Source organism: Opisthocomus hoazin, chromosome 10 (assembly GCF_030867145.1).
Source record: "Opisthocomus hoazin isolate bOpiHoa1 chromosome 10, bOpiHoa1.hap1, whole genome shotgun sequence".
Lineage (NCBI taxonomy): Eukaryota > Metazoa > Chordata > Aves > Opisthocomiformes > Opisthocomidae > Opisthocomus > Opisthocomus hoazin.
The window spans coordinates 14315521-14327966 of NC_134423.1; the positions used below are offsets into that span (position 1 = coordinate 14315521).

The 12446-nt window shown below is 50.4% G+C and overlaps 1 protein-coding gene across 6 annotated transcripts in view; it reads right to left on the reverse strand.

The window, feature by feature from the left end:
• Positions 1-617: 617 nt before the first annotated feature.
• LOC104330636 (mucosa-associated lymphoid tissue lymphoma translocation protein 1) overlaps positions 618-12446 on the reverse strand; it is a 28462-nt gene continuing 16633 nt past the window's right edge. For 2 of the 6 annotated variants that reach the window (XM_075431559.1, XM_075431563.1), the window contains 3 exons: positions 11850-12295; positions 4417-4542; positions 618-2901 (listed from right to left, as the gene is read on the reverse strand). In XM_075431559.1, the coding sequence (XP_075287674.1) occupies positions 2539-2901; positions 4417-4542; positions 11850-12295 (935 nt within the window). In that variant the 3' untranslated portion in view covers positions 618-2538. Of the gene's footprint in view, positions 2902-4416; positions 4543-11059; positions 12296-12446 lie in introns of those variants that run through there. The other 4 variants (XM_075431560.1, XM_075431561.1, XM_075431562.1 and 1 more) reach the window with 4 other exon arrangements.

The following is a 12446-nucleotide window of genomic DNA, read 5'->3' on the forward strand; positions in this document are numbered from 1 at the left end:
TCAAGGGAAAGGGAGTTGGGATCATGTGTAAGGTAGGGGAATGAAGGCAGCCACAGCTTCACCGCCTCCCACAATGAATCCACTTGGTGGCAGGACTGCATGCTGTCGTGCCCAGAGGCCCAGGATGCAATCAAACTCCACCTTTTCAAGTGCTTTGCTTCTCAGTTGTAACACACTGTTGGCTGAGGTGCATGGAAATGTGGTGGTAGCCCTGGCCTTGGCTGCAGGGTCGCGTGGAAGGAGTAGGTGACAGGGACATGTCCTGTGGCTGGCACCAGGAGAGCAGGCCTCCTAAGCCTGACCCGGCCACCTGAGGGCTACACTTTACAAAACCGATGGGTAACTCACAATGAACTCTGACATCTCATCTACACATCCCACCTGACATTATTTCATCCTATCTAGTGTCATTTGATCCACCTTCTAAATCCAAACTTCAATATGCAGTTATCTAAAAGAAACGGTCCTCACACATAAGAGCCTAGAAACTAGAGTTCGAAGCATAAAAAACAGTAGGTCAATATTAAGTCACACCCTGGCAATCAGAGGGAAAAATAAAGGCAGTTAACTCCGAGCCACATGAAGCTTTATGCATTCAAAAACACCAATAGTGTTTTATTCAGAAAAAATAAACAGTCTCCCTTCGAATGAGGTTAACATTCACGCGCGATGACACTATGTGAGCCAGAAACATATTTTGCCCCAGCAGTGTAGGAGGGTGTGTATAATCCTCATAGAGGCAACGAGACTCCCAGCTCCTCCCAAGTGCCTGCCCAGCCCTTCCCACTGACCTGTCTTAAGTTTCCGCTGGGGTTGATCTTTGGTTCTCCTTTCAATTAGTTTATTATTTTCTGGTTTAGCTTCTCTATCAGCCCATCTTATTTAAACTACAGCCTGTAAACTGGGTTTTATTTTTTGAGCTTTAAATTTTTTCCTAGGAGACTTTCTAGACTTCAGCCAGATGGGGCCTCTCTTCTTTCCCTTGGCTCTACTCACTGGGAGGAGAATAAACGCCTCCTCTGTTCTCTTTGGACAGGTTTCCAGCACTTGTAGCATGGTTTATTGAGAAGGAGCATTTCATATTCTTCCGTGCTGCAATACACACTGTAGACAGAGATGCAAGTATCTTCACTGCTGATGGAAAACTGATACTTAGAAAATGCTCTCTTCCATCCCTCTTTTAGACCCAGACAGAAGACAGAGCTCGGGCACTCTCTCTGCCCCACCACCCTTGACCCCTCAAGAAGCCTTTGATCTCCAAGTTCTTTCTTTCACAGGACCACAACAGCCAGAAGGGACCTCCAGCTGTTTCTGGTCCAGCACCTTGACAGCTTGGATCAGCTCATCAGCACCTTCTCCAGTCCAGAATGAACTGTCTCCAAGGGTGGAGATCCCACACCTCACTGGGGTCACTGGCCCCTGTTGAACTATTTGATCACCCTCTCAGGCCATTGCTGAGCAATCAGCTGGAGCTACACCAAAACCTTTATCACAGAAATTTTAGAGAAGCAGGCGCGGAGGGGACTGTGCCCACTCAGGTCATCCCATTGGGCCCTGCTCACCCGTGGCTCGCTCTGGACAGCTGGTTCTCCACAAAAGGTAGTGCTTGAGATTGCCCATAGTGAATGCACAGAGACAGGCACTTACAAATAAAATTTGCACTAATAATGGACCTTTTTTGAGCTTCTTCCTCCTCCATCTTGGTCTTTTCCATCTCCCATATGCAGGAAATTCTGCATCTCAGAGGAACTCAGGACTGCACAGGACTTCACACACTTTAATGCCCCTGTGTACCACGCTAGAAGGGGCCCGTGGAAGCGTACCTGCCCGGTGGCTACTACTGACAGAAAACCACCCTTCATTGTAAACACACACTTGACAGAACATCTGACCTTCCTTTTCGTGGCAAGCAATTGTCTTGCCTCAAGTATAAATACATTCTTTAGAAATACGTAAATGCATAACTTAAAACCTGCCTTGACGCAGGCAGGAAAGAAAACCACATTGCGACCCCAGGGAAGAGCTTATACATTCACACAAGTTCGTCGGGGTCCCTTGTTCAAGCCTTGTGTCCCTTGCACAAGTGCAATGAGAGTCAGCAGTTGTAGTTTGGTTTTGAGGCCACGCCGCTGCTGCAGCAGGGGTCCGTAGTGTTTATGGGTTTCTTAACACCTTTAATGCTGTAATATTGCTTTCAGGCAAAGCCCAGTTGCAGAAAACATCAGCCGGTGCCCTTTAAGCAATGTTGAGTTTTGCCTGGAAATGTTATGACTTGTCGGGTGGCCCCGTCCTCCGCCAGACACCACAGCCCCTTGCTGATCCTGACTGTGGGACAGGGGGTATTTCCAGCGGACGTCAGGGCCCACACGCTGCAGATGGGAGAAACCTTTCTGAAAAAGCAGCCGTGGCCTCATTTGGACAGGGTGATCGCTGAGGCTGGAAAGCAGCTGACGTATCCTGATGTATTTAGTATTCAAAGAACTGTCACCTCTGTTACAAATAGCAGTTCCCAAGGCTGGGCACGCCAGCCTGCGAGGGTCAGGGGTAGTCCTGCCCTGGGCCCGCCCGGAGCAGTGCCAAGCAGAGCTCGCTCAGGTCAGTCTCGTCATTCTCCTCCGGCTCGCTGCTGAAGTTGGAGGTGTTGCTGCTGGGCAAGCTGTGGCCAGAACCTGTCCTCAGAGATGCTTGCCCCTTTGGGTCCATGTTCAGCGCTGATGCATCCCGGAGGCACACACTGCCGGCACAGGCAGGAGTTCTCTGGTACTTTGGCTGGGAATAATTCCTCTGGCTGAAAAACTGCCCTAGCAGAGATTTCTGAAGAGTTGTTTTCAGGCTTTCACAAGTCCTCTGCTTTGTGATCAGCTGGGTGTAATGCAAATCCAGCTGCAGGATCACGTCTGTCTGGAAGGGGAGAGCAAAGGATAAAAAGTGAATCAGAGACTAAGACTTGAAGCAGAGCTTTTTGGCTGTTGCCGCTGTCAACAAAAATGACAGACTTGGCTGGCTGCTCCACAGACTTACAGCCCCATGCTGTGGCGTGATGGAGCAGTGCTACTGCCAGAGAAAATGAGCTGTTACATACGCTCATGATGTCTGTGGGCCTGAGCCATGGTTTCTGGATTTCAGGACTTCTCCTGACATCAGGCCACCTCAGTTGAGACCTCATCAGCCCAGTCAGGGCACTGTCACCAAGAGCAACATGCCCAGGAGGCTGGCACAAGGGAGCAGGAGGGGATACTGCACCCAAGCAAGGAACGGCACAACATCCGTCCTGGCCATGGCACAGGACTGCTGCACACAGGAGAGGAAAGTTCAAGGGGGGGGATATGAACCACTTAAACAAAACACACATCACACAGTAAAAGCCAACAGTTTTGAGCAGCAGCACTCCACATGGATTCATTCACAGTCTAGCACTATTTTAGGATTTTAAAAAGATGGTGAAGAAATCAGAAAATAACCATATTCATGGCAGCTAAATCCCTGAACGTGAACCCCTAGCACAGGGCTGTGCCCGGGACGCCTGGCTGTATGAAGCAGGGAGGTGTATAATGGAGCAGGATTTTGGCAGGCAACACAGGGTCCAGATCTCACGTCTGCACGTAAAAGCAACGCCAAATTCTTGGGAAGGGTTCAAAAAAGAGCTCCAGGATCAAACAAGGACTCAAAGCGCTGCCATATGCCGAGGCACATCAGGCACTTGGCAAACGGAGCTCGTTGTAGGCAAATCCAGGCAGCAGCTCGAGAGCAACGTTTGGTGTAAGCCTGGATGGGGCAGAGCAGATAAGCAGCTGGCAAGATCCACTGGCTGGGTGTTAGACGGGAAAAACAAACAAACAGACAAATGAGAAACAAGGTGCATACTGCTATGTGGGGAGGGATGATCTGCTGGAAGAGACAAGCCAGGGGACTAGCAATTCTGCCTTTCTCATGGTCTTTAAATAGTTTGAAGGTCTTTTGAAGTGTGCCAAAGAGGCATAGCTTGGATCAGACTTGGTAGTGTCACCCTAATGGCAGTGGATAAACCCTCCTGCTGCTCGGTATCCTAGCCAGCCCAGGAGCCCATCTCTCAGGCAAGCACACAGCCTAGTGAGACATCCTTCATCTAAAGTATTTGGGCTAGTCTGATCTCCCCTAGGCTGATACAGGCAAAGACCAGCCTCCCCAGCCTGGCAGTGTGGAAGGACAGAGCGAGCCAAGAGAACGATGCTGGCTTTTGTGCCTTGGAGATCAACTAGCTCCTGTAACGTCGATCTGGATGTTACACTGACACAGGCACATCAGGCATCAACCCGCATGGAGCCACTAGACACACAGTCAGATGCGCATATCCAGCTCAAGCCAGCGGGGATGGGGAGTATCAGTTATGTGAGGCTGCAGCAGAACCACGGAGATCTGCATCTGGAAGCTCTCTACCTGAATTTTCTGTAGGCCGGAGAGCTGGAAGACGCAGTCTAGCTCCTCCCGCTTGTACACAGAGGTGAGCAGAGACTCCACTTGGTCCAGGCAGCTCTCTTTCAGGACAGCCACATTGCCCATCTCCTGGGTCAGGAAAACAAGAGGAAACACAAAGAAATTTCAGCATCAGCCTGGGGATGGACGTGCAACTGCCCACCAGACTTGCTGCTTCTCTGCACACAGCAGTGCCTGGGGCTGGCCTGTGCCCTTGACACTTCAGCCGGTGGAAATGCTGCGTACCCTAATGGAAGTACTACAGAATGCAAGCAACAGAAATACGGAGATTTTACACGCCTGCCTTGTGCATATCAATGAGAAGACCTAGCCAAACTTCCCCTGAGGTCATCTACCAGGAAAACTATGGTATAATAGGATGTCCGGCAAAGCAGATAGCAGCAACAGCGAGTATCACAATCACCTGTAGTGTAAGAGGTGTGTCAAGGAGGTAGCAAGTTTTCTAAGGGCGTAGCTGGAGGAAGCTCAGAGTTGCGCCAGGTGTCAAGTGAGCCTCCTGTCATCTACAAAACTGTCAATTCTTGATGAACTATTCAAACTTATCCAAAACAGTCCCATCTCTATGAGAGCCTCTTCAGTAACAATTGTATCTTGGAGTCACTAATAGCACAAGAAGGGACAAGGAAATAAGGGCCTTATGAAATAGCATCTTGCTTTGGATTTGAGCCCTCTAGGATGTGTGACAGCCCAAATCCAGCAGCCTCTTCCACTGGAAGGTGCTTCCCTCTGCCAGCTGGCTGCAGCACCTACCATGGCCCAATCCTGCTGACGTGCATTGGCCACGGCCAGGATGTGCCAGCTTGACTTTGGCCATGGGAGCAGAGCAGCCTGGGTGGGCTCACTGCAGGCACACGTAAAGCTGGTGACACATGAGGAGGGTCTGACCCTTGCAAAACTTTATCACCGTTGGCAGGAGAAGTTGCACTGGGCATGCTGATGGAGGACATTGCAGGGAGGCAGAGGTTAGAGAAGCCCTGAGAGCTCTTCCTAGCCTTTACAGACCTTCCCCAAACTGCAGCCTGCAACTGGCCAAAGCAATTTGTTTATGGCCAGGAGAACATTGTGGGTAGAAGCTAAAATGTTGGATCCCAAATGCTGGCTGGCATCTGCAGGCATCAGGGTCACCCCTGCTTGCAATGCTAGCAGAACAGGACTAAACACCGCTGCTCATCCAGTAGGTCCACTGGAGGCAGGCTGAAGAAATACCATTTATCTCTGTACAAAGCAAAGCCAAATCCCATCTCCACACTTGGCAACTTGTTACTGGAAGGATAAACTGGAGGGAGTTTGGGGAAGATCAGGGCAGTGAATGGAACCGGCAGAAAGGGAGATGGGTGTGCCAACAAAGGGAGGACACAGCTCACAGGGGGACGGAGCCGCTCTCCTGCTCAGGGAGTTTTGTCCTGGTCCCCTCCACCAGCCTGAACTGTGCTTGAAACAGGAGACGGGCTGCAACACAGAGCACTTTCTGCAGAGGAACACGGCCCTCTCCTGCTCTGCCCTTCCCTGGCTCACTGCATCAGGTCCCTGCTCCCACCTACCCTGTGCTATCACTGCTATGCCGAGCCCAGCAGCCAGGTTAAACTAAACCTGGAGACCAAAGACAGAGATACAAAGCAGATCAGCCTGGATGCCACTAACACAGGGCTTCAGCAGCAGGACTGCAAAAAGGAGCGGAGTGGCCCCACTGCATCCAGCCAGCTCCATCCTCTAGCACACTTTTAAGGAAGAACAGGACACGCATGCCGCCAGCCTTGCCCAGGGTGAGCCTACCCTGCCAGCCTCCTGTGATGTGAAAATCAGTGACTTTCCAAGTCAAAGGTTATGTCTGTGCTTTCAATAGCCCTTATGGACTCTGGTGAAGGTGTCCAAGTTATTTTTGAATCCTGCTGGACTAGTAATACCCATGACATCCTAATCACTAGGAGGAAAACAGACCATGGCCAGAAGCCCTCCTCACAGTCACCCCACCATTAGTTCCCTCTCTTCCCCATATTCGATGATGCCATTGTGCTCTCCCCAACCTCATCACTGTTTCCACACGTCTTCTGACTTCAGCAGTCCCCCCTTCCTCTGGTGTATCCCCACTCCTGCGACCTCTCTGAGAGTGGCTCCTCTGTGGATCCATCAGCCTCTTGGAGCTGGGGTTGGGCCACATTCCCTTTTGTCTCCTTGCAGGCACGGATGTGCTCTGGATCAGATAACCTCTAAGTGCCTGCTTTTGCAATTGCGTTAGCAGCCTTTGCAGACACTGTGAATCTTCAGCAACTAACATCGCAGCTGGGTTTACGTTAGCAGAGCAGGGTTCTTCAGACCTGTGCTAATCCACTGGACTTTTCTCCCAAATGCCTGTTTATTGCTCTGTAATTTTGAGCTCCTTGAGGTTGGGCCATTTTTTTTTCAGCCTAAGAAATACCCGGTGTACTAGACTGACTATCACAAATATAACAATATTCCATCTCAAAATAAATTACAGCTCTCAAAAAGCCAAGCAGCATCAGGAAGTTTGGATGGGGTGAACCACACAGCCTCCCTGCATGGGATGAAGCCAGTTCCAAGCTTCGAACATCCAAAACCAGATGTGCCGTTCTTCTCTGGCACAGACCTGGGACCATCCTGAAGCAACGGAGTAAACGCTCAATACTGTGGGGAAATGCCCAAAGTCCCAAAGTCCCTTCAGCGTTCACAGAGAGTATCTCCCAGCAGCCTGAGAGATTAACTGATTAAATGGCTGCATTATTAAATGATTTTGGATTCAACAGCCAGCCATGTGCTGCCAATCTGCTTCTGCATGTGAGGTTGAGCCTGTGTCCTGGTCCTGGGGCTAGGACCCTCATCACTGGGATATGGACCAGAAGGGACCAAAGGCAGCATGTAGCCCAAACAGCACAGATTTGGTGACACATCATACCTGACAGATGCATGTCCAGACACTCTAAGGGATCCACATGGGTGCTGATTTTGCAATACCCTTAGGCAAAAACCCTCCCAGACATTCACTCTTTTTGCCATGAAAATGACATGTCCACTCTGGATCTTCCTCACTGCAGTTCAAACCATGACTTCCCTCCACATGGGAAATAACTTTTTACATATGAAGGCCCCCTATCCAGCAATTTTTGCTCTTCTTGCCTAAACCACAACTATCTTGCTCCTTCCTTTTATTACTTTGGATGCATTTTAGTCAGCACACTTTTTTCCACGAAGCATGGACCCAAAATTGGACCCAGAGCTCAGCAACAGTGAGGAGAGCCAGAGAGGATCTCACACAAATCTTGGAGCTCAAGTTTACAACCTTGGCAGTTTTCTGCCCTGCTTTTGTTGCACCAGCTGTTATGGACCTTGACCAGAACTGGTACCTCTGTCGTTTGCCATCCTGTGCTTATGCTACTGCTTGTTCCTGCCCACACGCAGGAACTTGCATCTGCTGAATAACAGCCTCGGCCCAGACTGCACCTCCAGTTTACCAAACCTTTCTAAAATCTAACCCTGCCTTTTAGCACCTTGCAGAAATGCCCAGTGTTATGGCATCTGTGCATTTAACAAGTGCATGCTATGACATACCCCTGAGGTCATTAGTCAAAATAGAAAACAATGCCACAGCCCTGTTTTTCCAAAAGAAACAACGTATTCAATTATTTTCCTCAGAGTAGGAAAGTTTTCTCTTCATTTTAAACGGAGCTTCCTGTGTTTCAGTTTGTGCCCATGGCCTCTGGTCCTGGCACTGGGCACCACTGAGAAGAACCTGGCAGCCCAGGATCCCATTCACCTTCTCTACCATGCAGGCACATTGCTGGCTCATGGGCAGCCTGGTGTCTACCAGGACCCCAGAGCCTTTTCTGCCAAGTTGATTTCCAGCCTGATGACCCCCAGCTGCACACGTGGTTATTCCTTCTCAGATGCAGGACTTTGCACTTCCCTTTGTTAAACTTTGTAAGATTCTTGTTGGCCCATTTCTCCAGCCTGTCCACGTCCCTCTGTATGTCAGCACAACCCTCTGGTGCGTTAGCTGCTCCTCCCAGTTTTGTGTGAGCAGCAAACTTGCTGAGGGTATGTTCTGCCCCATCATCCAGATCACTAATGAAGATGTAAACCAGTACTGGCCCAGGACTGATGCCTGGAGCTCCCCATTAGTGGCCTCTAGCTGGATTTCATGCCATTGATCATGACCTTTTGAGCCTGGCAGTTGAGTCAGTTTCCAACCCACTTCACCATCTGCTTATCTAGTCTGTTATCTGATCAGCTTGTCTATGATGATGTTATAGGAGAGTGTCAAAAGCCTTGCTAAATCCAGATAAACAATACCCACTGCTCTCCCCTCATCCACTGAGCTAGTCCTTTCGACACAGAAGGCTATCAGGTTATCAGGCATGGCTTCCCTTTTGTAATCTATGCTCCCAGTCATCCTCTTGTCCTTGCTGTGTTTGGAAATGGCTTCAGGGATTATTGGCTTTGTCATCTGACCAGGGATCAAGGTGAGGCTGACCAGCCTGTAGCTTCCCAGACCTTCACTCTTGCCCTTCCAGAAGGCAGGACTGACACTGGCTTCTTCCAGGCCTCAGGAAGACCATCGTGAGCTGATGGAGAGTGGCCTCAGAGTCTCATCACCAGGTCCCTCAGCTCTCACAGGTGCACCCTGTCAGGTCACACAGACTTGTGTACACCCAGTTTGTCTAAGTGCTCCTTGACTTGGTCCTCCTCCACCAGGTGTAAGCTTTCCTTGCTCCAGACCTTACCCCTGGTCTGAGAGGCCTGTGAGTCCTGAAGGCCAGTCTGACCAGTAAAGATTGAGGTGAAGAAGGCATCAAGTACATCGGCCTTTTCCATGCCTTGTGTCACCAGGGTCCGTGCCCCATTTAGCAGTGGGCCCACATTTTCTCTTGCCTTCCCTTTGCTGGTATGCTTGTAGAAGCCCTTCTTGTTCCCACCAGATTCAGTCCCAGATGGGCTTTGACTTTCCTAACACCCTGCCTACATGTTTGAACCACGTCTCTATAGTCCTCCTACATCACCTGCCTTCACTTCCACCTCTTGCACACCTCCTTTTCATGCGTGAGCTCAGTGAGGAGCCCCCAGCATGTCCATGCAGGCCTCTTGCCGCCTTTGCTTGACTCCCTGTTCATCAGGATCCTTGAAAATCCACCAGCTCTCCTGGACCTCTCGTATCTCCAGGGCTGTGTCCCACAGGAATACAGCTCTCCAGCCTGAATGACCATCAAGACATTCACCTGGGCAAGGAGCAACGTAATCTCAAGAGGTCAGTTAAAGCTCTGACGCCTGAGAATCAAAGCTCCACAGCTGACAGTAATTTGTTATCCACAAGTATCTGCACTCTGCTAAATTCCCAGCCTCCACAGCCTCCTGTGCCAATGACTTCCACAATCCAATTACAGTGCATGTAGCCAAGTATTCCCTTCCATTAGTCTTCTTTATAATTTCTGGCTGTGTAGAAGTCAGGAAACGGAGAAAAGGATATTCTAAACTAATTTTTATCCCATTCACGATTATTTATAAACATTTCCCCGTAGTGGAATGCATCTTTTAATGAAGATGATGCCGAAGAATTGGCAAGGGCAGAGTTGGCTGGCCCAGTTTCAGATATTCTAAACAAATTGGGGAAAGGGTGACTGGAGAGGCTGTTAGATCAAACAGCTCCAGATCAAGTGACTTGAAAATAAGGAGATCTAACATCAAAGTTTAAAATAAGTAGGCATTTAAACAGTACAGAGCAAAAAATGGGAACATCTTAGCTCTCAGCATCATTCCTTTCTACATATGTCCTCTCTCTCTGAAGACAGTGCTTGTCAAGCAAAAATGCACGCCAGGCAAGACCCAGGATGGGAGAGAACACTACCACTGGACAACTACAGAAAATGAATCAATGCTAGAAAAATAATTAATTCTCACCATAATTATCTCTGGCAAGCCCTACAGCAAGCCCAGGCTCTCTGCTTAAGTCAGTTTTATAGGCGGACTATAGCACATGATGGGAAAACTACCATTTCCTCAACCAAATGGCTCCCTGGGTTCATTTCCTAGGGCTTACAACATGCACCTCACATCGAGCCTGCTTTTGTTGGGCTTCAGCCTCCAGCTCCTGCATCTCAGCAATGCAAGCGTGGCTCAGACGGTCCCCCAGCTCCCCTCAGCATCCCCAAGGAGGGGTGGCACGGTGAGGACACAGCCAGCTCACCCAGATGCTGAAAGGAGCCAGATGCCCTCCTGCAGACACCCGTGCATCTCTCTGTGGTCCCACGGGCAAGAGTGGGTGGCCTCGCTGTGGATGTCTAAGGTGGGCAGATGAATTGCAGTCTGATGTAAGGATGTGCTGCCATGTCAGCAGACACCACAGGAGGTCAGTGTGAGCTAGCACTGCTGTGGAGCAGGGCAGGAACGGGGATCCTACCGCCCTGGCTCTACTGGGGTCCCTTTTCAGTCTCCCCAATCCCTCCTGAGACAGCTCCGGGTGCAGGAGTAAGCAGCTGGGTCCCCTGTCCCCATCATTGCTGATGTGGGGTGGATGCACACAAACACTTGCAGACAGACACACACACGCACGATTTTCATGCGTGGTTAGGGTGCTCACGAGGGGAAACGATGCTCCGGCTTGGTAATTGGCAGGTTCAGGCTCCAAACCTCTGGCTGGATGCACTACTCTGCATCAGTGACCACAACGTACTTAGGGGCAGCATCCCTCCACGAGCAACAAGGGCTAAAAAATCCACCAGTCATGCTACGACTCAGCAAAAGGACTACAGAAAATGAAGAAGGTGGTTAGCAAAAAGGAGCAGCAAGTTCAATCCTTAGAAGTGGCGTGGAGACCACCAGAAAAGACCACAGCTGAGCACATGGTCTGTTAGGAAAGGTCTGAGAAAGGGTGCAAGGAGGTTGGTATAGCTCAGCCCAGAACAAGTACAGGAGAATATATTGTTGCATCAAGATATATTAGCACAGCAGGCTATGAAGACATCATTCAAAAAGCCAAATCTGCTTCCAAACACAGAAAACAGAAAGGCTCTTCATCTCAGTCAGATTAAACGCAATAATTTAATCAAGCAGGCCAGAAATCAGGCCAAGGAGTAACTGGTTAAAGGCATCAAAACTGACACAAAATCTATTTTGCAATGCATTAGGAGCAAGGCAGGCAGTCTGCCGGGCACTGATACGCAGAAGGAACACTCAAAGAGGTGTTTGCAAAGACGATTAATTGTGTCAGAGGTAGCAGAGAAGGGGATCCTTTTCGACGTGGGTTCAGCCTCTAACAGCCCTCAGGACCCCTCAGGCTCACCATATCCCCCCTCTCAACTCTGCCCCAGGGGAAGGAGGCCGGTGGGAATCATGGGGACAGGGGCCAGCATCTCTGCCGGAAGACTCACAGGGGGCTGGCAGAGCAGGAGACGAGCGTCCGTGATGTGGGCTGGAGGGGGCCGCAGCTTGGCACACACGCGCATCACGTTGGAGAAGAGCCGGTGGAAGCAGAGCTCCACCTGCACCCCGCAGGGAAAGGTCACTGTTTTGCTCAGCGGCTCTGGAAGGGAAAGCCCAGCGGGGTCAGCACCTGGTGGCCCTTGGCTCCTCACGGCGTCCCACCAACATCTCCCTGCAGACCAGTGTCCTTGAGGGGTGCAGGGACCCCCAGCCCTCTCCTCCCTGCCACCTCGTAGCCCTCCCCGCGCCTTGCATGGATCACCGTGGCCATGTCCCCAGTGCTCAGCAGCTGCTCCTGAGGGGCAGATCGGGTCCGTCAGGGACCGGGCTTCCTTCAGCGTGTGCTTGATCTCCATCACCTGCTTCCCAGTGACCAACGGATCCCGGCCGATGTCTGGAGGAGAGAGTTTGGAGGCACAAGGTCTACTCCGGGTGCCTTATTTATCATCCTGCCTTCCAGACCCTACATGAACATCTCTATATCACTGCCAGCTTATTAAAAACTCATACGGGTCACGGCCTGCAATCTGGCTTTTAGGGAGGGA